Source organism: Pteronotus mesoamericanus, unplaced genomic scaffold (genome assembly GCF_021234165.1).
Source record: "Pteronotus mesoamericanus isolate MK-2021 breed Mesoamerican mustached bat unplaced genomic scaffold, CSHL_Meso_final contig_25, whole genome shotgun sequence".
Lineage (NCBI taxonomy): Eukaryota > Metazoa > Chordata > Mammalia > Chiroptera > Mormoopidae > Pteronotus > Pteronotus mesoamericanus.
In genome coordinates, this window is record NW_026555105.1 from 7,200,547 (window position 1) to 7,228,323 (window position 27,777).

A 27,777-nucleotide genomic window follows, 5' to 3' on the forward strand; every position below is an offset into this window, starting at 1 on the left:
AAAAAAAAAACCTCTTCCCCGCGTCGGGTCGCGTGGTCCGCGGAGCGGGCGTCAGCGGCGGCGTCTGCGCGTTCGCGCACGCCTGCGCAGAAGGGCCCGGGAACGGGCGGGGGGTGAAGAAGGGGCCGGCCTTCGAGCGACAGCGACGCAAGATGGCAGCCACCACGGGCTCGGGTGAGCGGGGGTGCCGGGCCCAGCGGGCTGAAGGAAGGCGGGCTCAGGCCGGGGTTCGGGGACTCGGAAAGGCCGTTGCAGCGTGACCAGGTCCTTGGCGCTGCCTCTGTCCTCTGGGCTCCGGCGGCGACCCGGCCGGCCTGAAGTGGGGAGGAGGAGCAGGCTGCGGCCGGAAGCACGGGCGGGGGCCTGAGGGGCCTGTGGGCGGCGCGGCGGGGCCCAGAAGCTCCCTTGGGCGGCGTGAGGGCCCCGCTGAGAGGAAGGGCCGGCCCCGCGGCGCTACTGAGTGGCCTAAGCGGGAGAGTGGCGAGCCCAGAGGCGCTGTTGAGGAGATCGGGGCCGGCAGCTCTTTGGGAGAGATCGCGGGGTTCCCCAGAGGAGAAGGAAGAGGTGCCCCAAAGCTGATAGAAGTCCTTTACTGGGTGCTGTGGGTCCGGGTGAGGGGGGGGCCTGGGGATGTCCGTTTGGCTGGGACTTCCGAGAAGCCCATCAGGATGGATGGGAGGAGGCAGCGAGATCCTGAGGGATGACTGAGAGGATCCCCCATTGGCTGCGGGGACAGCTCCAGCGCTCGTTTTGGGGATGGGGTTAGCTGAGGAAATCTCTATTTTCGTCAGGGAAGGGGAGCCTTAGGAAATCTCTATTTTAGTCAGGAAAGCAAGGGGAGCCTTGGGCTGGCCGCCTCTGCGGGGCGGGGGGATCCAGGGCGTCTCCACACAGCAGTGAGAGAGGGGAGAAGGCGCTCTCAGGTGCCTGAGGGTGCTGGCTGGTGCGGCCGGTCGCGAAGCGACCCCGGCGTTACCAGCCCCTCTGCGAGGACACAGGCGTTAGGCAGGCTCCGATGGGGCAGGAGCTGGGAACTTGCCATACGGGGTGAAAGACAGGTGAACTGGCAGCTGTGTAGGTTCCAGAGATGCTTCTGTTAAGAGGAAAAAAATCCCCTCCGTCGTCGGCTGAGGGAGGCATGCCCTAGAAGGGTCTGTTTTACGGAGGCCCCTTCGGACATTGGTCAAGCGTCTGTGGGGCCAGAGGAACCAGTGCGGTGGGACTCCCTGCGTGGCTGCTGGGGCGGGGGCGAGGAAACCCCACTCCTCCAGGACGGGCAGCAGGGACGCGGGGTTCGTCCGGCCCCTGGGAGGGTAGGAGAGGCAGCGCTTATTTCGCGACTGGGCTCCGTGCTTGGCACACCTGAGAGGGGCCCGAGACCAGATCCCGAAAGGTCGGTTTCAGACCCAGCATCCCGCCGCTGGACGCCCGGCGACGGGCTCGCGCTGGCCTTCCCGAGGGGGCGGGGCGGGGCTTGGCGGGCGGAGGTCCCCGGAGGGGCCGACGGGACCGGGGAGTCCGGAAGTGCAGGGCTCGGGGGCGCGGTGTCGCCCTTTGGTTGAGAAGGCTGTGCCCTGAGGTGCCTGCCAGTGAGGGCGGCCGAGGAGGCCCCCCCGGCAGGAGCGAGCCCCGAGGGAGGGGCCGCCAGCCTGGGTACCGAAAGGCTCCGGCACAGCCGCGCCCCCGTGGCGCTGTTCGGGCTGACGGCCTAAGGTGTACAGGGCGGGGCCCGTCTGTCCAGGCCGCCGGCCCTCTCGCATCCCGGGGAGCCGCCCTCGCCGGACTGCTGGGTGGGGGCAGGGGCCACGGATGCGGGGGCCCGACTGGAGGGACCCAGCACAGGCTGCCTCGCTCGCGGAAAGCAGCGGGGCCTTCCTGGAGGACCGAGGAGCCCACGCAGCCTTCCCAGATGTGGGTTTCAGGTGGAGCCGTGCTGAGCCAATTCGGTACCGAGATGCTGCCACGGACGCTGCCAGAGGAGGGAGGCTGAGTCAGGCCCGGCTGCTGCGGGGGACTGCTCCCCGCGGTGACAGCCCCGCCAGGCTGCCCTGCCCTGGGGGGCGGGCCCCCGCCCTCCGTGGCATCGCGTCCCGGCCCTGGCGTCAGTCACTCTGAGGCTGGCTTCCCGCAGTCCGGTCTAACAACCACCTACTGCCAAGTTGGCGAAGCCCTGCCCGTTGAAGAGTGAGGGCCTCCTGAGTGCAGCGGGGTTGGACGAAGCCACGACAGCCGCGGCCTGGGGGAGCCCAGGAGCGCGCGGCGAGGGGAGCCCGCACCGAGCGGGTTTCCGGCTGCCTCTGAGTGGGTCTCCCCAAACTCCTGTGTGGGTCTGTTCAGCAGACGCTTAGGGGGACCTGCGGTGCCTCGCTGTCAGTGGTGGGCGCGGTGGGCGTAGCCCCCGTCCTCGAGGAGCTTCTGTTTTTGTCAGGAGACGGCCCCTAAGGAGCCACTAATAAAGACAGTTTCAGGGAGCGGTCAATGCTGGGAGGGAAACTGCGCGATGTGATGAAGGGTGTCTGGCGAGGTGGTCGCAGAGGCTTCCCTGAGAGGGGCGCTTGAACTGGGACACGCGACGGAAGGAGCCGACCCCACCGCGGTGTCGCAGGCAGGAGCGCGGGGAGGCAGCGAGTGCAGAGGCGCTGTGGCCGGACCGAGCCTGGCGCCCTGAGAGAAGATAAAGGGCGTCGTGTGCAAGACAGGCGCGCGACAGGTGACGAGTTGGAGAGACGCGGCTTTGGGCTTTGTTCAGTGTACAGGGAAACCGTTGAGCTAGTGCGTGGTGTGAAGTAGATACTCAGTAAGTATCTGTTGAATAAGTCAGTCCGAAGAAGAGGGGAATGCCGAGGTCTGGCCTGTGCCCTGGGCAGGGGGAGGCGTGCGGAGCGCCGAGAGCGGAAGCGGAAGGATCTCGGGCGAGCGTGCCGGCCTCCTCGCTCTCTAACCCTGAGAAGCCTCTGAGGTGCGGTGGTCAGGGGCCGAGGCCTCCCTTAGTCAAGCACAGAACAGGCCCCTCGACCAGTCGGCCCCTGGTTGCCAGGAGACAGCTGTGAAGCCTCGGAGTTACTCTAAGGGCTGAACTTAGTTTTTTATGGTCACTGCTTTCGCTCTTGGCTGCGGCACCTCTGCACCTCCCTCGCTTCTGCAGGGTGTGGTTTCCGCGTAGATCCTGGAGGCTGAGAGTGTGAAAGCCCCCTGGAGCCCCTCCGTGGGCCCGGCTGTGGCGGGTGACTTTCTCCTGCCTGGCCCGGGGCTGCAGGACCTCAGACGCTGGCGCTTTCTTGGCTGCCGGGTCCTGCTCCTCACCCAGCATCCCACAGGCTTTCCTGACTGACAACCAGAAACGGGGCGCCGGAAGAGTAAGCCCTGGCTGGGCATGGCATACATTGGCATGGCCTCAGCCTAGGAAAATTAACGCATGGGCAGCGGAGGTTCCATTCCATTGCAGGGTGTGTCCCAGAGAGAGGTGGGGGTGGGGGGTGAGAACCTCGCTGGAGGCCCTTCGTTGGTCTCGTCCGAAGCGCCTCACCGTGTGAGCATCCTGCTGTGCCTGTTGTAGCCTAGTGCCTTTCGTGCAGCACGAGCCTTGCGTCCAGGAAAACTGCTTCACGCCGCGCTCCGCTGAAGAGGCCGCAGCGTGCTGCAGTGGCGGCGGAGCGCTCTGCTGGGGCCGCGCGGCCGACCGCCGAGGGCTCTCCTCCGGGACTGCCAAGGCTGGTTTGAGGATCACGATTCTCCCCTTCACAGTAACTTTAAAACCACCCTTTTCCACCAGCCGCATTCTCTTTCTCCTTTCCTTTCTCTTTCACTTGAATGTTGCTCTACAGTAATTTGATGAAAGTGGAATACAAAGTATTCCTGGCCCCTTTTTATTCCTGGGATAACCAGTCTGAGTAATGTGAGGTCCATTTTCTAAGGAAGCTGTTATTTATACCTTATACTCAATAACTCGTACTCGTTGGGCTTAGTATGCCCCCTCATATTATGTTCACAGCATGTCCTCATCATCATTCACGTGCAAGTCCTTCAGACTTCTTTCTAAGCTCCACTTCTAAGGCTGTGTGCTAGATGCTGTATTACATATATTTCATTTCTCAGAGCCACCCTTTGAAGCAGGTAACTATTGTGAATATGAGGAAACGGAGGCTCAGAGCCAGTGACTTGCAGAGCCAGGGTGCGGACCAGGACAGTTCTGTTCCAGGACATACGCTTTTGACAGTGTTATCATTCTTCCAGCCCCCATTGCCTGTGCTTCAGCCGTTGGCAGGTCTGTTGACATCTCTGCCTTGGCTGATTAATTTTTTTCATGGGTAGGTAGTAACGACTGTCAGGTAGGATTCTTTCTTCATCCTTACATTCTCCCCATCACAAATCCAGTGGGTGTGACCGCACAGCAAATGCCAAGTCCTCCTCTTCTCCGTCCCCGTCGTTGTCATTCTTGTCCAACCAGAATCATCTCTCTCTTGCCTAGAGGACTGCAAAAGCCTCCTGCTTGTGGTCTTGCCCTTTTCCAATTCATTGAGCATAGATTTAAGCCTGTCTTCTCCTTCCCTTGCTGTCCTGACACACTTCCCACATCTTATTTTTTGTCTCTACTCTTTCAGAGAAAATCTGATCTTTGGCCTTGCTCTCCCTAGCAGCAAAAAAAAAAAGGACAGCAGGGTCTTGCATTTTGTTGTCAGCTATTTGTTGTCATGTCGTCTGAACTGTAAAGAATGATTGTCACAGTTTCTTCCCCTTAGATCAGTGGTTCTCAAAACTAGTGTGCATCGGAATCACCTGGAGAGTTTGTCAGATTGCTGGGCCCCACCCTCGGAGTTCCAGATTGAGTAGCTCTGCGGTGAAGTGCAGTAGTCTGGTGTGTGGCCTGAGAGTTTGCATTCCTAGCACGTTCCCATGCGATTTGTAGGTGCAGGTCTCAGGGACCATACTTGGAGAACCATTGCTGTAGAGAAGAAGAGAAAAAATACGCTCGTGGCAGGCACTAACTAGGCAGCCAGACTGCACTTGCTGGTTGCTCAGAAATAAAAGTTTACTTCCCCTCACTTTAGATCCACTTTTCAGGAGCATTGAATCCAGGTACATCACCTTCCAGACCTGCTTCTTTTCCAGCCAGACTCCCAGCTCAATGCACTGTCTTCCCTGAATGGGCAACCAAACCAATTTTAATTAGCTTTCTTTTCAGGAGAAACCTGTGAGGCTCTGCCGCTTTAAATCAAAACCCAGGCCAGGCCAGGGTTGGAGGAGGAGGGGATGGGGGAATAGGTGAAGATGTGAGGGAATTAAGTACAAATAGGTAGTTATAGAATAGCCATGGGGATGTAAAGAACAGTATAGGAAATGGAGCGGCCAAAGAACCTCCACATGACCCCTGAACAGGAACAGTGGTGTGGGGATTGTCTGAGGGAGGGAGGTGGCACGGAGGGGGGTAAAGGGGGAAAGATTGGGACACTGTAATAGTGTAATCAATAAAATATAATAAAAAAGATTGGTATGCTGTAAGAGCTGCTGCTGTGAAGCCATGATTTCCCCAAAAGATGTTTCAAAATCTTTTTTGTACCAGAAATATGTTAATACACTGCTGTGTTTCACATTACTGCATTAAATGTTTTACTATGACATGGTGTAAAACCTTATCAAATAGTCATACTTTTTCAACTTACTCGTCATACATGTATTTTCTTTGTAATATCCCTGCAGCTGCTGACTTTTCAGTTTATATTTAGCCAAGAGAATAACCGGCTGACTTTTGAAACTGACACAGATCCAGGAAAAAACCTTCTGGAAAGAATTCTGAAGTAACAGAGACAAATGTTTTCTTTAAAAAAACTTGGATTACTGTGATTTTTTGGCACCTTGATGTTATGTTAATATCTTCATGGTTAACTTTTTAAGAGTTCTAGTCTATTAAGATTAGCAATAGTCTGCTTTACCTCCTCTGCATTGTCACTTGAAGCTGTTTTTCCAGCTGCCTTTTAGGAGTCAGACTCACACATTAATGTTAGGAATCTTAAAATTTAGGTTGATTCAGTGGATTAAAGTGCTATAGGAAGAAAATTATGTTAAGAGTATTCTTGAGTTTTTTGATCTGTGCTTCTGGGGGTTTTGGTATATATGGATTTAATAATTTAATATATTCACTGAAGTCTTTATATTAAAATTATTACATCAAGTTTTGAACTTATACTCTCCATTTGGGATGGGATGAAGTCTTCACTTGTGACTAATACACTTACAGGATCTGGGTCTACAGGCTCTCTGAACTCCACCAATGTTTGGATTTATGTCCGGGGAGTACCTGCGACGTTCTACAACTAGGATGTAGTTGGGCTACTGAGAGTTAAATTCTCTTGCTTCTTAGAAAATATTGATGTATTAACTTTATATGCAGTTTCTAAGTGGTTTGAAATTTCAGTAGCATGCTTTTATATGTGTTTTATGAAACAAAGTTCATTTTGTAGTGAAGAATCCTTTGTTTTATGGTTTGAATGAAAACCCATTTTCCCTCATGAAAAAAAAGTAAGTTTCCCTAAAATCTTGATTATACTTCATTAAAAAATAAAACTAAAAGCTAAAAAAGATTAAAAGAAAACTAGTTATCAAGTAATAGTTATCTCAAAGTAGAAAATAGTAACAGTGTTCAACATTTTGTCCACAGTAGACCATATTAGAGTTTACAGTAGGAACGGAAGAGGTACTGTTTAATCAGGAAACATTTATCGAGTACCATTATATGCCAGACAGCATACCAGATTCTGGGGAGGTAGGATTGAATGAGTCATGGCTCTAACTTGAGAAGCTCAGAGAGTGAGTCAGACAATACAGAAGAAAGAAAATAAAATTTAAAGAAGAAGAAGGTACAGCACAGACATTGTGTGAGGGTAAAGTTATAAGGAGGGAGGGAAGGCTCTGAGAGGATCTCTGCAGACTGGCTTCTGACTTAAGATTTGTGTTTCTTCTTGAGATCATTATATTCAAAATGTAATGTATAACTTTTCTGGGCCTATTTAAAACTCATGCTAAGCCCCTTTGATGATCTTTATAATGATAGACTTATTTTTAATAGTACTATAAATGTTTCCCCTGCTGTATTTTCAGAAATAAACCAGAGTTAGAATTTTGTGACATTGAGCATCATTCATTCTGAAATAGTATCCCTAGCTTAACACCCAGTCACTCGTTCGTTCATTCAAGTGTTTGAGTGCATCATCTGAGCAAAGTGCTCTTCAAGGTATTGAGTCAGAAGGAAACAAAACAGATGAAATTTTACCCTCTTGAAGTTTATGTTTAGATGGAACAGACAGACAAATTAATGTCAAGTGATACTGAGTGCTGTGAAGGAAAATAAAGCAAGACAGGGAATGGGAAGTTACACCTTAATGAGGATTAAGGGAGCCAACCAGCTATTTACAGCTCTAGGACAGAGAATTCTAGGATGAGGGAACAGAAAGAGCAAAGGTAGAAAGTCAGTTTGCTTATTCAGAAACTTAGAGAACGATGGTATGGCTGAAGAATGGAAAGGGTGGCAGGAAATGATGTTGGAGAAGCAAGTGCATCTCTGCAGGGGAGGTTGGGAATTTGGGTATATGCTGCTTGCGAGGAGCGGCCGGTGAGGAGGGCTTTGAGTAGGGGAGTGATGGCTCTAACTTACCTTTAAAAGGCTCCCTGTGGAGAATGGGCTGTAGGTAGAGATGAGGTAGCCTAAGAAAGCAGGTAAGAAGCTGAGGTAGCGTGGACTACAGTGGTCACAGTGGAGGTGGTGAAAGTGATATTTGGCACGTATTTGGCAATGGGTTGGATATGGGATGTGAGGAAAAGGTTACCTATTGTGACTCCAAGATTTTTGGCTAGAGCATTCTGGTAAATGTATGATACACTGAGATTGAGGAGTGGGTAGGTTTTGGTTTTTGAGGAGTTGTAAGGGTTTTGGGAAGTGTTCTAAGTTGGAGAGACCTGTTAGGCGTCTAAATGGAGATGCCTAGGAGGCAGGTAATTGAAAATGTAAATTGGAGAGTCTTAGGTAATAGAATAAACAAAGGAGCCAGGTCTGTGGGCTGTGCCCTGAAGCCAGCAGCCAGTGTTGGGAGGTTAGGGAGGTAAGGCGGCCCGCCCCGGATGTCGGAAGAGAACCTGAGGCTAAGGGAAGAAAGAGTTAAAAGCGGGGAATGAATGGGTGCTGCTGAGAGCTCCAGCATTGGAGCGGGGGCTGAGGATTGACCTGAGGACTTGGCTAGCGGGTACTGCTTGGTTCCCCTGACAAGAGCAGTTTTGGTGAGTGACTGGGTAGAAGAGCCTGACTGAAGTAGGTACAAGAAAGATGAGGAATTCCAGAGAAGGGATCTAGGCAGCCCTATGAGGCTTTTTTGCTAAGAAGGAACAAAGAAATGAGATGTTAGCTAGAAGGGGATATAGGCTCAAGTGAGGGTTTTTTAAATCTTATGATGGATATTACAGTGCTGATAAAGGTGACTGAGTAGGCCATGCCAGGTATTACACAAGGTGCTTTGTAGGTTTTCCTCCATTCATTCAACCCGCCACCTACAGAGGCAGGGAGTATTGAGGTCCTCGGTATTGCTGAGGCTCAAAGTAATTTGCACAGTCACACAGCTAGATTGCTAAGAAGCTGTGGAGCAGGGACTTGATTCTAAGCCTATGCTTTTAATCCTCTGCTGGAAAATTAAAGAATTTTCTCTAAGGTGTACTATACTCTGATTCTTACTTGTGAATGGTAACAGCCATTACCCTGACCAGCCTTTTTAAAATGGAGTGGTAGATCATGTATCTTATTTGTGGTCATAAAAAGTATCTAAAGATTGTCCAGGCTGTTGTGGCTCAGCTGGTTGGAGCATTGTCTTGTAACCAAAGGTTGCAGGTTCAATTCCCTATCAGGGTACATGCCTAGGTTGCAGTTTGGTCCTGAGTCTGGGCACCCAGGGCCCCAATCCAGGCCCATCCTGGAGGCAGCCAGTCGATGCTTCTCTCTCACATCAATGTTTCTCTCTCCACCTTCCCCTCTCTAAAAAGCAGTAAAAAAAGTGTCCTCAGGTGAGGATTAAAAACAAAGTATCTGAAGATCATTTATGTGAGTATACACTTATGCAAAAGCCTGGGTTGACTTTGAATAGTCTTTGTATAAAAGACTCCTCTTTTTTAAAATGGAGTTTGCATACCTTCTTATCCTTTGCTCAATTTTTAAAAATTTTTAACAAATATTTATTTGAAGTCTATGCCACATTGTAAAAATGGCATCTACCACCACAATCATGCAAATCAATATGCCCTGTCTCAAATCTCTTAATATTCCTTCTCTTTTCTACCTATCTAGGCCAAACAAAGAAGTTTGATAACTTGTCCTGTCAACAGTATTTGCTCTAAGCAAATGCCTCTGGGTTTGGAGACTGTTAGTACTACTATAGGAGCACTTTCCTAATGTGGCTTCTAAGACTTCCAGCCCATCCTGAAGGTTACCCAGGAGATTTGCCTTATCTCTCATTTTACTCAGAGCCTTGTGCAGCTCCCCACTAATTACTCTCAGGATAAAGTCCAGTCCTTACTAGTAACATGGCCCTACCACTTTAGCTTTCATCTAATTCAAAGGGGTCACGACCCCCCTCAAAGGTTAATAAATATGGTCCTGTGATAGAGTTCTCATATATTTTAATAGTTTTATTTTATTGAGCTTGGTATGTGTATATCTTGTTTCCATAGTGAGGCTGAATACCCTGATTGGGAAGCCCCATTTTTATTTTTATTTTTTTCACAGCCCCTATAAGGTCTAGCACGGTGTTGGATAACTGCCGCACTGAGAGAAGGTGTGTGCGTGCCTGTGCACATATGTTGCTGACAAATTTATATAAAGGGAAATTTTGACAAGCAGGCTAAAAAGCCTAGCAAACTTTTTTTCAACTGCAGTCCTGAAATGTATGAACTTTTTGCCTGTAAATGTAAAGTGAGCTCAGGTTTATGCATATTAAATATGGTGAGCCCCCAAATGGCCCCTTACCAAACAGAGTTCACAGTCTACCAGCTACCCTGGTGCTAATGAGCAACTTCTATTTATGTATCAGAAAAGACTAAATGAATCATTTCATACTTTGTGAATTTTTTTGCAATTCCTGATTTCTGCCAGGTGTTTATTCCCCAAACTTTGCTTCTAATGAATATTTGAATGAAAATAAAAGTTTATGGCTTAGAAAAAATGAATTAAAAAATCAGTCTCCTTAATGCTATCCAGTGTGTGGACTTAAAATCAAGATTTAGCTCAATAAAGGTTAACAAAGCACTTAACTGCCTGATGCCTGACAAGCACAGTGTTCATCAATCTTTATTTACTGCTCTGACAAAAGAAAGGGTTTAAAAATATCTGCTGAGCTAAATCTAGGATGTTAGGATTCAAAGGGATTTTTGAGAACATAATTAGGTGACCCCAGAGGTTGCAGAGTGTTGGGCCATAAGCAGAATCTGACCCACAGACATTTGTCCAGAGCAAAGGAGTAACTGTCCCTTGTGGACAGGACATGTATTCTCCAGCTCCCTCAGTCCTTAAACATGTTTTAAACCAGACGTGAAAGAAATTTGCAAAGTCATACCAACCTTCTCATTAATTTTTCCTTGTTCTTTGGAAAATATAAGATACATTATATATCTTAACATGCAATGGTTTGTTGTGGTTAGTTTAAGTGAGTTAAATATTTTTAAAATCAGTTTTAATTTCTAATTCAGTATATATTAATAGCTATAACCCATATAAACAAAGGCTCTCTGAAATCTTCAGTAATTTTTAAGAATGTAAAGGGATCTTGAAGCCAAAAAAGTTTGAGAATTATTGTTCAAATGTAATAAGTGCTTATTGTAATTAATCAGTATGTAGTACAGTTATTCTGATATTCAAATGTATATTCCATCTCCTGCTTGGAATATTTCAAGACTGCCTAATAGATGGTGAATTTCTAATCCCATGGAAATACCTGTTGGAAGTATAGGATTCATTATTAATACATTTTCCCCTCCTTCACAAGTAGGAATCAGACATCAGAGAAATATAACTTGAATTCATTACCCATTTTGAAACTAATAGCAATGAACTTGTGATATTTGGATTAGGGTGTCCTAATCAGATCTGGTTGTTAGATGAAGAGATAACATTTTTAGCCACAAGGATGTTCTTTGCCAAAGTTTACAAGAGGAATAAGCATACCAGAAATCATTAATCCAGCCTGACTTAAATTTTATCTGACACAAGAAAGTAGCACATTTATCTTGCCCAAAAGAGCAACCTCCATTCAGTAATGAAGAACTTAGCTATGGAAGCTATGTATTTTGCTCTTGTTCATTTGACTTAACAGGTAAAAAACACAGTCGCTTAGAGAATGCCATGGAGATTCCCACCCGTAGAGAATCTGATCCCCACTGCAATCAGGGATCTTACAGCTGAAGCCCTGAGGAAGTGAGGAAGCATGAGGGATGGCTGCCTGGGGGAGGGGTGTTCCAAGGCAGAGGGAGTAGCCAGTGCAAAGGCCCAAAAGTAAGACGTTGCCTACAGTGTGGTTGACATGGGTCCTAAGTTGTGTTGTTATTGTTTTGTTTGCTATGCGAGTAACAGGAAAGAGAAAAGAAATCAGAAAAATACAGAAAAGGACAAAAAAATCACCCATAATCTTTGTACCCAGAGATAACCACTGTTGCCATCTTGGTCTCTATCCTCTTTCCAGCTTAAATTTAAGATGTCTTTCAGCATCTATATTAGTTTACCAGGGCTGCCATAAGAAAATACCAGACCGGGTGGCTTACACGGCAGAAATGTATTTGCTCAGAGTTCTAGAGCCTAGAAGTCAAAAAACCCAAGTGCAGGTGGCTGCCTTCTCACTGTGTCCTCACATGGACTCCCCCCCCCCACCCCACGCAAGTGTGCTTCCTTGTTGGCTCTTGTGTGTCTCAATTTCCTCTTTTTTAAACTTAATTTTGTTATTAATTTATTGGGGTAACATTAGTTAATAGAATTATATTGGTTTCAGGCTTACGACTGTGCAGTACAACATCTGTATATTGTATTGTGCGTTCACCATCCCATGTCAAGTCACCATTATCCCCCCTTTACCTTCTTCTACCTCCCCAGGCCCCTCCCCTCTGGCAGTCACCCCGTGCTGTTGTCTGTGTGCAGGAGTCTTTCTTTTTATTTCTTTGCTTAATCCCTCACCCTTCTCACCCAGCCCCAACCCCCTCCCCACTGGCAGCTGTCAGTACGTCTGTTCTGTGTATCCAGGAATCTGTCCCTTTTCCTCTTTTTGTAAGGACATCAGTCAGATTGGATTAGGCTCCACCCTAATGGTCTGACTTTAACTTAATCGCCTCTTTGAAAACAGTGTTTCCAAATATAGTCATACTCTGAGGTGCTGGGAGCTAGGGCTTCAACATGAATTTGAGAGAACACAATTCAGCCTTTACACCATCTGTGAACATGTACCTCATATATTTATCAGCCTTCCTATCAGTATGATTCTGTGCTCTTTGAGTACTTATTTTTTATTAGTTTAGGCTTATAAATTAACTAATAGTAATGCACAGTGATTTTTTTCCCCCAAGCCAAATTAGTTAGGATGGTTAAAGATTTAGATTTACCTCTTTCTGAACAAAAGATGTTGCATTCTCTGGCTTTTTGCTTGTAATGTCACAAATAGCCTTTAGTTTTGCATGTGTTGGAGGAGATTTAATTCAGAATAGCGGAATAATCCAGTTGGCTGTTCTATGAATAAAAAAATGCCAGTGTTTCCCAGACAAGCTTTTCACGTATGCTTTCAGGTTTTTGCTGTGCTATTTGATATTTTTTTCAATCAACTGACTTTTGTTTACATTTATTTTACTTTGTTTATTTCCTCACCTGAGAACATGCTTATTGATTTTAGAGAAAGGAAGAGAACCATCTATCAGCTGCTTCTTGTATGCGCCCCAACTGGGGACTGAACCCACATCCTAAGCATGTGCCCTGATCAAGAATCAAACCCTCAACCTTCTGGTTTACAGGACGACACTCCAACCAACTGAGCCGTAGCAGCCAGGGCCTACGTTTATTTTAAAAGGAAAATTTTACCATCGGCATTAGTGGGAAGTTAATATAATATTACTTGCCTTAAATAAGTTATTTTTAAAAATAAATACATAACTGTAAAAGCACGTGTTCGCTCATGTGCCACCTAAAGTCATCCAACACGTTGCTCGGACCAGAAGCCGGGGAGCCGTCGTTGACTCCTCTTTCTCTCGTGCTTCAGAGGCAGTCTGACAGCAAACCTTACCAGCTCAGACCTCTAAATTTCTAGAGTCGTGCTACTTCTCACCACCTTCACTGCCATCACCCTGGGCCAAGCCAGCACTATCTTTTGCAGGATTCTTTAAGGTCCTCATAGCTGTTTCAGCGCTAGCTCCCTTCACTGTGTCTTCACACAGTGGTCAGCGCTGTCCTGTTAGAAACAAGCCAGGTCCTGTTACTCCTCTGTTTAGAACTCCAGTGGCTTTTTTGTTTCACTCAGTAACAGCTGGAGTCCCTAATTTCCTACTGCAGCTAAATTGGCATCTTTGTTGTTCTTTGACACTGTGGGTAAGGTCCTCCTTCAGGGCTTTTGCACTTGCTGTTTCCTCTGCCTGCCTGGACCACTTTCCCCTCAGCTATCCCGAAGTCAGGCTCCCTGATCTTCAGGTTATTAGTTATGATACCCAGTTGCGATACAACTTTTTGATCATCCTATTTAAAATTCTAACTTCTCCCCTCATTACTTTCTGCTTCGGAACACAACCATCTATCATACTAAATAGTTTGCGTATTTATTTGGTCAATTATGTGTGTCCCACTAGAATGTAAGCTCCATGGGGGCACGACATTTTTGTTTTGTTCACTGCTTATTCCCCAGTGCCTAGAAAAGTGCCTGGCATATATAGTAGCTGCTCAGATACGTGTTCAGATTGAATTAATAGCATGCATCCCACACTGCGGTAAATAATGTATATACTGGGAACACCTTCCACAGGTTTGAGTCCCTCCAGTGGTTCTTTGTTCACAGTCATATGTTAAGGGCTACTTGCCTTCAAGATTCTAGCCAATTGGGGGCTCAGCATGTAAGGCAAAGAAAGCTCATAACTTGCCTGGATCCTGAGTTTTATCTAGAGGAAGTAGTCCAAATGCCAGGGAAAGAGGTGGGATGGGGGAAGAGGCAGAACTGGTTGAGCGAGCGACCCTAGGAGAGTTGCCCTATGCCCTCCCTCAGCCTTGTCCCCTCTCTGGCCCCAGCACCTAGGCACTCGTCTGGAAGACACTCAGGAACTGCTCAAGCCTCAGCCTGAACTCAGGAGTAGTAGCTGGAACCTGTGGGACGTGGTTGGGTGCTTGCTTTCTTGAGTTACTTGTCAGGCTTTGGATTTTTGGAAACAAATAAATCAGAGCACTGGTTACCCTCTTTTAGATTTTTAGGAGAGAAACTATGCCTGAAATAATTTAAAATGTTATCCTTGATGCCTTCAGTTGACTTAGTTGATCAAGAGGTCGTCTTTGTTTGGTACAGCCAGGGCAACTGTTCCTCCTAAGGTAGTTTGAGAGTCATTCCAACAAATGAGCACACTCATGACCTCAGAAGTGTGTATTTAGAACAAAATAGGTGGCTTCTTCCAAGGCACTTTTGTTAGCATTTGGTATTGATGGTTTTCGTCTCAAATTAGTGGACCCAAATTAACCAGCATTTCCACATGTCAGCCCTTTATGGAGTTTGTCCAAGTCATGGGGATGGGGTGGGTATCTTTCTAGATTTGGGCATCTAGACCTGTTTTGGTTGTCACTTCACCTGTAACAAAACCATATGCTCCTTTCTGGTTGTGCTGGTCAAGTACATGTAGCTTCGGAAAGCAGCGAGTTTGAAGTACAACAACTTTCAGCAATTATTTGCATGTTAGCATCTACATTCCCAAGTAGTTATAATGAGCAACTAGCTCTAGGTTTACAAGTTCCCCTGGAGTTGCTAGTATCTTGAATTTCTTTCCATTTATTTTAGGAGTAAAAGTCCCTCGCAATTTTCGACTGTTGGAAGAACTCGAAGAAGGCCAGAAAGGAGTAGGAGATGGCACAGTTAGCTGGGGTCTAGAAGATGACGAAGACATGACACTTACAAGATGGACAGGGATGATAATTGGGCCTCCAAGAGTAAGCGTCGAGCTACGGCTATAAATGTCAATGTCTTAAATTCACTGTGCCTCCTTTTAAAAAATATTAGCCTTATCACGGAAAAAGCTCACCAATGGTATATTTTCTGAAATGTGGCTATTCTTTTTTGACCAGTTTCAGTTTATATATTTGAACCTCCTCTGATGCAGTTTAATCCCTCTAAATGGTAAGCAAAAACCTGTTTAGACTCATAGTGTGAATTTACATGACAATGTAGATTAGACAGTGAGGTTTGAGGTAATTGTACCCTCAGATGTAGTTTAGAGCGAACTCTTGGGCTTATCAAATAACAAGGCTCCAGACATAGCCAACGTTCCTGAATACAGTGTTCAAAAGAAACCTCGGAAAGCCTTCAGGGTTGTGGTTTTTATTCATTGTTTCCGCCACGCATCTGTATCCTAAGTTTTTGGACCATTTGACGAAGGGTTATTTGCCTGCCTGATCCGTTGTGATCTGTTCACGTACTGTTAGGCCCAGAGGACTTTGCAACAAGGAAGACAACATTGGAAAGTGACCTCTCTTATTTTTCTGACATGTAGTAAACCCCCCAGAATATAATTTAATTCTCACAAGAAGCTCTTGTTAGGTTACTATTGTATAGTTGCATTCCATTTTACTGATGAGGAAACAGAGAGGTAAAATTTGCCACGCGGCTCACAATTTCCAAACCAGGTCTGACGCCAGAAACTGTGCTCTTAACCACTCTGTTACATTGTGTCCCTCCTGTTTATATTTTGAGTTTTCCTCTGTTCCCGTTACAGAGTTATCCAGTGTTAAGTAGTAATGTGATGTGGAGTGAAGAAATAGATTCCCATACTGTGATACCTTTTTCAGACAAGCAGTAGGAGACTCTGCTTCAGTGCAGCTGTCTGCCTGTGCTTAAGGATGACGACCCGTTCTGTGCACTGCATGCAAGGCTCTGCACCCCCTCTGTGGGAGGTAGAATGTCACAACTAAAACCAGGAAGTGTCGTGTTCATAAAGTGTTACTAGGACAATCTAATGTTGATCTTAGACTGTCATAAACACTTGTGGCAAAGGACTGGCATTGCCATTTAATGTTTCTTTTTGAGTCACTTTTTTAACACTATAATTTTGTTTTGGGGTTTGTTTTCTAAATATTCAATTTGCTTTTACTCATTTCTTAATCTTTTTTTAAATCTATGAAAACCAGGATTTTCTGGATTTGTTAAAAACTGGGGAAACCTGACCTAGAAACCTCCTTCCTTCATGGAGATCACTGTTCTTGCTGTCTCTGAAAGTCCATGGTGTGGCGATGGCTTCCTTCACTCCTGTTCTTCTCTTTCTAAGAGTGGTTTAGATTTCTTGAGGATGAGAACTAGTGTTCCCTGCTCCTTATTCTCTAGAGCACCTGGAAATGACTAAGAATGAATGGACTAGTTGTGCAATAGATTTGTTCATCAACAGACCAGTTTTCAGGTTCCAACAACTTAACATTGAACCAGTGCCAACATTGTGAATAAACTAAGCACAGCTTAATTACTGTATTTTGCCGTGTATAATGCGCTCCCGTGTATAAAGCGCACCCACGTTTTTGGCCCAGACTTTCAGGAAAAAAACTTTCATTTTAATTTTTTAATTCAGTTACATATTCATTTATATTTAGATACTTGTTTTTTTGTATTATTAAGGAAGGTTAGCATTTATTTTTGAACATACTATGGTATAAAAAATTTTATGTAACAAACAATTACAACACAAGAAGAAATAAAAGGTATTTCAGGTACTACCCATGTATAATGTGCATCCTCATTTTTCCCTCAAAAATTTGGGCGAAAAATGTGTGCATTATACACAGCATAATACAGGTATGCATTTAAACAAACAAATAAACAAATAAACCACTAAGGTCTGTTGAAAATATTCTGTTTTACCAAAAACACTTTAGATCACCTTGAGTTTTAGTTTCTCTCTTTCCAAAAGGGGCTGATTTTTCATGAGTAACTTCAGTGTGCAAGGAGGTGCTTTTCATACATCCTTTTACAAAATAACGGCTTTCTTGAGATATATTTCACATGCCGTGGAATTCACTTACCACAGAATATACTTTTAAAATGTTCAGGTCAGTGGTTTTTATTATACTCAGAATTGTGCAACTAGCGCTCATCTCAAAACATTTTCATCTCCCCAGAAAGAAGAAACCCCGTCCCCACTGGCAGCCAGTCCCATTCTGTCCCCCACTCCTCACCCTTGACAATCACTAATTACATTTCTCTCTATGAATTTGCCTGTTCTGGACATTTCATATAAACGGAACCGTATAATATGTGGTCTTTTGTGACTTTTACTTGGTATAATATTTTCAAGGTTCATCCATGTAATATCACTTAAATTTTTATGACTGAATAATATTCCATTATATGGTATAGCATTTTGTTCATCCATTAATTAGTTGATGGACATTTGGATTTTTCCCACTTTTTAACTGCTATGAAAGATGCTATGAACATTTGTGTACAGGTTTTTGTATGGATATATGTTTTCAATTCTCTTGGGTGTCTATACCTAGGATGGAATTGTTGGATCATTTGGTAATTCTGTGTTGAACATTTTAAAGAACTGCCCAAACTGTTTTCCAAAGTGACTGCACCATTTTACATTCCCACCAACAATGCAACAGGATTTCAATTTCTCTGCACCCCCACCTACTCCTGCTCACCGTCTGTCTTTTTGCCCCAATGGCTTTGATTGCCCTGGGTCCCCAAGGTTAAAAGCAAAGTCTGTAAAGGGAACTATCTGCTTCTAGGTGCTTCCTGTGACCAGTCTGTTTTAAGATTAGCATACAAGGTGTATGCCGCTATTGAAGCATCTAAATAGAGCACTTGAGTAACTCATCTCCCTATTATATTTTTGTTATTGTATTATTCAGAAGAAAATCCAACAAAATTTAAAAGATGTATACCATGTGATCCAGAAATTCTGCTAGGAATTTACTCAGCTTTTCTTGAATGGATTGACCAAAGGCCGCTGTGTACAAAATTATTTTTATGCAGCCTTTTCAATAGTAGCAAAATACTGGAAACCACCTTAGGGTCTTTCACTTGATGATATTATGTACTGTTTAGCTATCCAAATGAATGAAACAGATTTATGTGTGCTGAAAATGGGATGATCTCCATGATATTTAAGTGAAAAAGTGAGATGCAAAGAGGTGTGCAGAATATGCTACCGCATGTGATGGGGAGTTGTGGGGGAAAGAAGGAGGTCACATGAAATACTTGTACTCTCGTGTGCTTAGAGTACTTTTGGAATAACATAAAAGAAATTGATGATGATGCTTGCCTCCTTCAAAAAGGGTCTGTCTGTCTGGCTGGGGCCAGGATGGTCAAGAGATTTACTTTTTACCATATATATATATATTTTTTTTTTTTTTAAGATTTTTATGTATTTATTTTTAGAGAGAGGGAGAAAAACATCAATGTGTGGTTGCCCCTCACATGCCCCTTACCAGGGACCTGGACCGCAATCCAGGCACATGCCCTAGCCTGGGGAATCAAACCAGCAACCCTTTGGTTTGCAGGTCGGCACCAAATCCACTGAGCCACACCAGCCAGGGCTGCAAACTATGTTTTTCCTTTGTCAGCTGGCTTCCTGTTTGGTTTCACCATTCAAGACATAGGAGAGGGCCCAAAAGGCAGGGAGAAAGGACTTGCCTTGTTTGCTTGTTGTTCTGTCTATGCCTCTCTGGTAACAGCCCTTCATTCTGGCATCAGCTGTGGGTTCCAGCCTCCAGCCTTTGGGGGCATTCCCAGCACTGACCTCACAGTGCTCCCTCCTCAGAGGTCATTAATGGTTCAGCTCCCGAGACCTGTCCTCTGAGCCTTCAGGTCTGGGCAACTGCTGCAGCCTGTTCCCTTTGTCCCCCTAACCTTTAGCGTTACCACCTGCTCCCTGAAGTTATTACCCATGTTTTAGCTCAGGTGCCCTTTTTTAAGCGTTTTATCAGTCCAGCGACACCGATGTAACCGATTCCGTACATTAAATTCTGTTACAATACCTAGTATGGTACCTTTTTGCCGGTTTCCCCCTCACTGCCTCATTCCCACTTTCTCCCCAGATTCACTACAAGCCCCAGTTTGGTGCATCTCCTTTCACACTTTCTCTTATTGACCTACTGTCTACACCCCGAGTCAGTAAGATCTTCTCAGGCTCTACACAGTCTCACTTTTTAGAGGGTCCACCCTTCTTCATTCTAACATGGCATTGCCCTCATGAAATATACTTTTTATATAACTACATAAGATTTGGATTGAATAGCAATTGACATTTAGTTAACCTAATGTTGCCATTCTATTATATATTAATTTAGATTTTGCCATTTTGCATAATTTAAGTAAATACTTTCTTCTTATCTCATACATTTTTCAAATAAATTTTAATTTATTATAATTTTAGATGAAAGTTGCAAAGGTAATAAAGTTCCCACACTGCCCATTTCCCTCATTGTTAATATTTTATATTAGTATAATACATTTGTAAAAAACTAGTGAACAAATATTGATACATTATTATTGACTAAAGTCCATAATTTATTCAGGTGTTCTTAGTTTTTACTTTATATCTATTTTCCATTCCAGAATCCTACACAAGATACTACATTATATTTTGTCATCATATCCTGGATTCCTTGTGGCTGTGACAATTTCAGGTTTTTCTTGTTTTTGTTGCCCTTGACAGTTTTGAGAAATACTGGTCAGGTATTGTGTAGAATGTCTCTCTTTTGGAATTTGCCTAATGTTTTTCCTCATGATTAAGCTGGGATTATCATATATATAAAATTTTTAGGTCCAGGAAAAGCTTGTAATCTCTATACTCTGGACCTGTTGTGCCCAGTGGAGAAATAGCCTGTGTGGCATAAATATACCCAGAGTTGGAGGGTGGCATCTCTTTGTTTCTATAGATTGTACATATTTTGCAACTTTCTGGCTACACCACCAGCTCTGTCTTGGTAGTGTGTGCATTTGTCTCTCAGCCTTTGAAAAGGCTACAAAATATCCGATTATATGGCTATGCCAAATTTGTTGAGTCAGTCCCCTGCAGGTAGACATTTAGATTGTTTAGTTATTTTTGCTGAGGCAGACAATGCTCTGCATTTTTGTGTACAAGTAGGAGCCTACCTGTAGTTAATTCCTAGAAATGGTCTTGCTGGGCTGAGCATGCCTGCCATACATTTTGGTAGGCACTGCCAAATCGTCCCATGAAGCTCAGGCCACATCAAACAATGTGGAAAGTGTTTATTTCATGATCAAATAATGAATCTTAAGAACTGTGTTCTTTACAGAGACGGAATGTTGTAGCAATTCTCCTTCCGGCACACTTCCTTTCTTCCACGGAACCTTCTTATCAGGTCCCTGGAGCATTCACAAACAAGAGAAGAAAATCAGAGCCCTGTTTTCTATAAAAACCTTACTGTAGGCTTTTCAGTGACCCTTCAGGGATCTCTCTTCACTCAACTTGAGGCATGTTTTAATGTGTTCTAATGAAATTTCCAGTTTGAACATCAGTGGTCAGAATTCATTGTTTATTTTTTTCTAAGAAGTTAGTCATAACATGGATGTTTTTAAAAAATAGACTTCATAGTGTCAAAGTAATGTTAAGATTTAATCTATGTAATAATCAGAATCCTATTAGTGAGCTGCCCACCTTCTCAACCATTTTTGTACTATTGTCAATAGATATCATTGAGATTTTATCAACACTGATAAGCCACAGAACAGAGCAGCAAATGATACCTTCAAAAATGTGGTATCAGATATTTTAAAAGACTGTGTAATTTTGGCAGTTACCTCAAGCACATACCCCAGGGACTTTATTATGTAAGAAATTCTGTCTTTAAATTGTGTATCAGACGAAACCATTGAGCATGCCTGCAGGACACACACAGGGATCAGTTTGGGACCCATGCAGTCAGCAGATGCTTAGTGTGTGGTTACTGATGGAGACTGTGGTAGGTTCTGAGGATAAACCTTTTTTACTGTCCATAAGTCTGTATGGAAATCACATCCCTGTTTGCTTCCTACTTGTTATATTTACTGAGTAATTTTTTTCCCTTTGAGGACTCTCTTCAATGGCAACAAGCTGTTCATTTTAAATTAACATAAAGGGCAACGTTCATTCATTCAACAAACATTGAGTACCAGTTCTGATGAGGTCCCTTCCCTCCTTGTTCTGTGTTTGGTGGGGGGAGATCCGATACCAAATTGAGTGTCAGTCTTCAAGTGGGGGGACGAAGGGGACTCGAGAGCTGCAGGATGCAGAGGAGGGACTGGCGTAGGGGCCCCAAGATAAAGAGAATTTGGCGTGTTTGACGAGTAAGAAGACCAGAGCGCCTGGGTGGGGAGGCAGCAGAATAAAAGGAGGGGGAAGCAGGGGCGTACAGGGTCCGGTCTGGAACCCTGGACTCCCTTCTCGGGTCTCTAGGAAGCCCTTGGAGGGACCGTCTCTGGATTTAAAGGTCAGTCAGGCTGCTGTGTGGGTAACAGGCTGTAGGGACCTAGAGAGAAAGCAGGCTTGGGAGACTGAGATGATTGCCGTGATGGAGGAAAGTGGATGGGTATGGGACCTGTTTTGGAGGTGGAAGCTGAGACTTTGGTAATCAGAAGGTAGGGGGTACCGGAACAGGGAGTCGTGGCTGGCCGCTAGGGTTCTGCTTTAACCAGCTGCCAGACGGCGGAGCAGGATGAGGGCAGGTGGAAATCCAGATTTGAGTTTTGGTTTTGTTATAGTTGGAGGTCCCTGTTAAGGGGATGTGAAGGGTTTCTATGGATAGATTATGAATGCCTTCTGAGTCTTAAAATATGTTCTAGTTTATTATTAGGGACAGGTCACTGTTTAGACACAATGTTTTCAAGCGTTTAAATCACATCCTCTGTAATTTATTTCTCCAAAGACCACTAGATGTCGCTGTTTTGTAAGGAGCAGCTGTTTGTGCAGCAAGCACTGAGGAAGGCTTCAGGCGACGGTAGCCAGGGGGCCCCTGCCTTCGAAGGTGCCTGTCTGATGGGGAGACATTACCACAGTGTGGTCTTCAGACACAAGTGATAACCATGTGATTTCATAACAGGGCAGCTGTGGACTAGCCTCCTGTCCTGGACAGTATTTGAACTGGGAGGTGATGTTTGAATGGAGTCTTAAAGCTTGTGTGGTAGTTCAGGTTGGGGCAGGCTACTGGAGGCAAAAGGAACGGCCTGGCAATGGCAGCACATTTTGCTGTTCATTGGGCAGACACTACAGTGAAAAGTCCAGTGACATGGGGGATTGGACTTTTCCAGTGTTTCCCAAGAAGGGCATGGCTGGTGGTTTGAAGAAGGAATATATTTTATGTAGGCCTCCTGTCCTTGGTGCTCCCGACACAATAAATGCCAGTCTCATAAAGACAGCGGGGGTGGAGGGTACCTGCAGGTTGAGATCCTTGCACAGGGCATATCCCCAGAATGATGAAGGGAGAAAGCAGCTCTCATATCTATACGCCACCCCTACCTTCTGCTCAATTTTGAAGTTCTCCAAAGAGATGCCTGTTCTGTGCTTTGGACATAGTAACATTTAATGCACTGGCTGATGATCCTGGCGTGGATAGACATTTAGTATGGCTTCCCCGAATAGAGAGTCTCTTACACACCATCCTCAGAGAATAGGGCAACTCTGCAAATTAGAGAAATTAACATAAAAACAAGTCCATCTGATTGGGCTTAATACTAACTTAAAACTGTAGCAATGCTAACTTTTTTGCCTTTTTTATTCTCCCAGGGCCAGAGCTGACAGACATTAGTGTAGGGACTAATTACTACTGACTTACCAAACATAACAGGTAGACTTTGTGCAGTAGAAGCGGGTGCACCATTCTGCAGTCAGGGCTAATGGGGTTCAGAAGGTCTGCCTTTTTAATTCTTTGTAATTGCCTGACATCTCTGTACCCTTCTTTTCCAGACGATTTATGAAAACCGAATATACAGCCTTAAAATAGAATGTGGACCTAAATACCCAGAAGCACCCCCCTTTGTAAGATTTGTAACAAAAATTAATATGAATGGAGTTAATAGTTCTAATGGAGTGGTAAGTTGTTTTTTCTGCCCCTGCTTGCTCCTCGGGGTTGAGAAATGCTTTGTACTTTAACATCAGGGACACTTTGGGCCTGATCCTATATGTTCCTTGGTTCTTTGATGATCAAATAAAATATTGCAGTACAAGCATGTGCCGATTTGGAGTGGGTCTTGCTTCCCAGTTGTATTGACCATCACTCGTACAGTACTTATGCTAGGCCAGCACTCTGCTGGTTCCTTTGAGATAAGAGCTCCCTTGGTCTTCATCATATTACCCCCATGGGGTAGAAATGAGGACACTGAGGCACAGAAGGGAGAGGTCTTGCCCAGGGTCACACTTCCACCTCGTGGGCCTGATTTATGGGCCACTGATATATAATATATATATTTTAATCTAGTGGCCTTGCTTTTTTAAAACTTATTTTTACTACCATAAATATAAACCAGTCTCAGTTGTCCTAAGGCGGTAATGGTAACAAAAAATACTATAAAACCAAAGCAGAGCTGATAAATTCTTCCTCCTTCTGTTGCTTGCCAAAGGCATGGAGTCTTTGAGGCCTGCCCTCTGTTCAAAGGGGAGATCCGCAGGTGTTCCAGGGCGTTGCTCATGTTGGCATCGCATGAGCTAAGCCTTGATTGTGAGGTATTCCAAAGACTTGGGGGGAAGCGTTGAAAGGAGATGAGCCTTGTTACTCTATATTCAGTGTTTAATATTGTACCTGAGTTCCACCTACAGTCTAGAAGTCAACCCACACTTTGAGAAATTTCTTTTAGGGAAAATGCTGTGTTAACCTGAGGGAATATGACTGAGGTGGGCCCATGTCACTGGAGCTTGGGTCCAGGCCACCCATTTTCTTTGCTCTTCCAACTACCCTGCTTGTCTGTTTCATCCACATCCTGGGTGTGGAGCGGGAAGGACAGGCCCTGAGCAGCAGCAGCGGCAGCAGTTGGCCCAGAAGCAGGCCATCGTTTTAGAGCTGGCTGGGCTGAGTCTTGCCGAGTATCAAGGCCATTTCTCCAAAGGCAGCTTTATTTACCCATAATTCCCTTCTCCCAGGCAGTGAGGGTTTGGGACATGAAAGAGAAAAACAGACTGGTGGAGGTGTCTTGCAGGCATCCTGCTTGTCGGATATCACTGTGTAATCGACAAGTGCAACTTAAAAAATGCGTTTTACTCAAGTTTATACCCTAGCTTAACTCCAGTGTTCAGCTGTTTTTTTCTTTGAGAGCCTGACAGTAATTTGTTTTTGTTTGCCTTTTTATAGGTGGACCCAAGAGCCATATCAGTGCTAGCAAAATGGCAGAATTCATATAGTATCAAAGTTGTCCTGCAGGAGCTCCGGCGCCTAATGATGTCTAAAGAAAATATGAAACTCCCTCAGCCACCTGAAGGACAGTGTTACAGCAATTAATCAAAAGAAAAACCACAGGCCCACCCCTTCCCCTATTCGATTTAAGCAGTCTTCATTTTCCACAGTAGTAAATTTTCTAGATACGTCTTGTAGACCTCAAAGTACTGGAAAGGAAGCTCCCATTCAAAGGCAATTTATCTTAAGATACTGTAAATGATACTAATTTTGTCCATTTGAAATATATAAGTTGTGCTATAACAAATCATCCTGTCAAGTAACCACTGTCCACATAGGTGAACTTCTGGGATCAAGAAAGCATATTTAAATTGATTCCCATCACAACCGGTGGGGCACATCTAACTCAACTGTGAAAAGACACATCACACAATCACCTTGCTGCTGATTACACGGCCTGGGGTCTCTGCCTTCTCCCCTTCCCCTCCCTTCGCCCTCTCCTTCCCTGCAACAGCCCTCCAGCTTGGGGTGGCTTATTAGAGTAGATGTGAAGGTTTCAGGTCACAGCCTGTGGGACTACTGCTGGGTGTGTGGGGGTGCTTCGTCTGCACCCCTGGTTTCTTTCTTTAAGTCTTAAATGATGTCCCCCTTCCAAGCCATCATCATCCTTTCCCCACTCTCTACCACCACCCTTGGCCGAAGCATAGATTGTAACCCCCCCTCTGCTCCCCTCTGAAATTGGCCTTTGGTGAGGAATTCAGGGCTTTCCCCATATTTTCTTCCCCTTCCCCCCACCTTTATATCGAGGGGTGCTGCTTTCTTCTTACTCCTCCTCAAGTCCCTTTCTTCATCGTTGCCACCCAACACTTTCTATGACACTCCCTTGCTTTGGCCAGAAGCCATCAGGTAAGGTTGGAAAGAGCCTCTGACCTCCCTTGTTTAGTTTCGGAGCCACATTAATTTACTGTCCACCAGCCTAGGAGATGACTATTGGGTCCTCAGCCTGCCCCCTCTGCTGTCATCAGCTGATAAGTTGTTTTAGCTCAGGAAGGCCACAGGAGACACTTGTAAGCACACATGATCCCTCTGAATGAATTTTCTTCTGTTCCTATAATTGCTTTTGCTTTGACAAATTGAAGTTTAAAAATAGGGCTCTCATTTGGTCATCTTTGCCATCCATTCGGGTCTAGTTTGGAATCTGACAACTGGAACAAAAAGAACCTTGAATTCGGTGCATACTTTGGTTTTGGTGCTGCAGCCTCTCGCGGTCCTCAGGAGGGATTAAGAAAGAACTTGGTGTGCACGGCAGAACCCCGAAATTGGCGGGCTTGATTTCCTGGCTAATTGCTACGATTTTCCACTTTTCTGTTCAGGACCACTAAATGCTGAGATGTGGGTGCATACTGAAATAAAAGCAACTCATTGTGTTGTAAAGGGTTTTTTTTTTTTTTTTTTTGTAATTTAGTGTTTGTGTAAAACCACCTTTTAAAGCAGCAACTATCAAGTCTGAAAAGCATCTGATGTTTCCATTAATTTTTTTCTGGGGAAAACCTTAGTTGTAAGGATTTAACATCCTGTAAGTAAAGTTTAACATAACAGTATTCCATAAGCAGCCTTTTTATTGTCAGACCATTGCCTGATTTTAATATAATAAAAAAAAAGTGTGCGTTAATATTTAAGAAGCTGTGCTCTACTTCCTCTTGGCATGTAACTTAGGAACAGAATTTAATATTTTAGATGCTCTGGGATTCCAGGTGATGTTCCAGTGCTGGGGTTGGCAAACTTTTTCTACAAAGGGCCGAAGTTAGTAACTATTAGGCTTTGTAAGCCAAAAGGCAAAATTGAAGCTAGTATATAGATACTTATAATGAAACAAATTTCCACAATTTTTTTTAATTGATGAAATCCAAAATACAATAATTGAGTACTTTTTTTTTTGTAATGTCACAGGCCTACTAATAAGAAAATGGGAATTCTCTTTAGGGGAGAACATTATGCTTCTTTGGGATAGAGGAGTACCTATTATATCAATTGCGAATGTTCATCTGTAAAACTTGTTCTTCATTTGAGAGGTCAAAAACAGGCAGTGGGCCGGGTTTGTCCTGTGGACCTGTTTGCCAATCCCTGTCCTAAAAGACTAGTAGTAAACAAAAAGGGTTGCATCCTTTGATTTAAGTAGCATTGTCAGATTCAGCTCTTAAGTCTACACTAAAAGCTGTTTATTGGCTGGATTTACTCTATTGGAAGGGGGGAAAGGTTTTCACACGTTTTTCTGGTCTATGAAAAGAGACTTTTGATACGATGATTGACAATTTGTCTGCCATTCACTATGTGAGGGGTGGAAACATCTGTGGCTGTTTGTACCCAGGATTTGAACTTCCTGCTGTGGTCCCAACCGCCAACAGGCACGCCTTGGTGTCCTGTGGCAGGAGCCAGGCCATGTTCCCTTGGGGCTGTTGAGTGCAGCTCAGGTGTCAGAATCTGGCTGCCTGGAAAGTTGTTCCTAATAGGCCGCCCTCCAGATAGCACTGCCTGGATTCCTGCCCAAGGGCCCTCTCTCTCAGCCGTGGCCAGTGAATTGCTGCCTTTCAGCTTCCCTGCACCGGGACCAGGCCAGGGACGTTTGTGGGTTCTTTACCCTCCGTCAACTCTCCAAGGGGAGAAAGGGCAGGGAGGTTCCAAAGTTATTTCAAAATACTGCTGGGAAACCCCAAAGCCAGTTCAGGACTAAATCTGAAGATGGCAGCTCTTCTGTGCCGAGTGACCTCTGGAGAGGAAACAACGTCCCATCTGAAACCTGGGTGGGCTTCAGGGAGCTGGGCTCAGAGTTTCAGGACACAACTAGAACTTCCCTGCGACAGCCATTTGGATGTGCGAGCTGCGGCTCCTGTGTCCCACGGTTGTGTGACGCTCTTTATTGTTGCTGGTGGGTTCACAGGCAGTCGAGGGCTGGAGTTTAGGTCTAAACTTATGGTCGAGAAGAAGCAGGTGGCCTCCCTGGGTCACACTCCAGTCCCCAGGCCCTGCCCGGTATGCTCCTGAGAGAAGATACTTCCGCTCTTGTTACTCCGGCAGAACTAGGGGTCTGCGGGTGCAGAGGTCTCTCCATGGTGGCCTGACACGGGGTAAAGCTCCCCCTCTGATTGGCCAACAGCAAAGCAGTGATGGGTCTCCCCTGCCCCATGACCTCTGGCCATGATCTTGGGGTGAGG

General features: G+C 45.1%; 1 protein-coding gene across 2 annotated transcripts; it reads left to right on the plus strand.

The window, feature by feature from the left end:
- Window positions 1-98: 98 nt before the first annotated feature.
- On the plus strand, window positions 99-26,227 carry UBE2V1 (ubiquitin conjugating enzyme E2 V1). Of its 2 annotated transcripts, XM_054573605.1 has the most exons (4): window positions 99-174; window positions 15,030-15,178; window positions 23,146-23,271; window positions 24,524-26,219. In XM_054573605.1, exons 1-4 carry the CDS (start codon window positions 153-155, stop codon window positions 24,668-24,670), a joined length of 444 nt encoding a protein of 147 aa, XP_054429580.1. In that variant the 5' UTR covers window positions 99-152; the 3' UTR covers window positions 24,671-26,219. The 2 variants fall into 2 exon arrangements, with proteins under 2 accessions (XP_054429580.1, XP_054429581.1); XM_054573606.1 differs by lacking the exons at window positions 99-174; window positions 15,030-15,178 and adding an exon at window positions 15,202-15,365 and having other exon boundaries at window positions 24,524-26,227.
- The last annotated feature ends 1,550 nt before the right edge of the window (window positions 26,228-27,777 follow it).

What these genes read in the sequence shown, in the direction of transcription:
- UBE2V1 (XM_054573605.1), top strand. Translation starts at nt 153, where the DNA reads ATGGCAGCCACCACGGGCTCGG. An exon ending in GGCAGCCACCACGGGCTCGG is followed by an intron (nt 175 to 15,029) that starts GTGAGCGGGGGT and finishes CATTTATTTTAG; the next exon opens with GAGTAAAAGTCCCTCGCAAT. An exon ending in TTAATAGTTCTAATGGAGTG is followed by an intron (nt 23,272 to 24,523) that starts GTAAGTTGTTTT and finishes GCCTTTTTATAG; the next exon opens with GTGGACCCAAGAGCCATATC.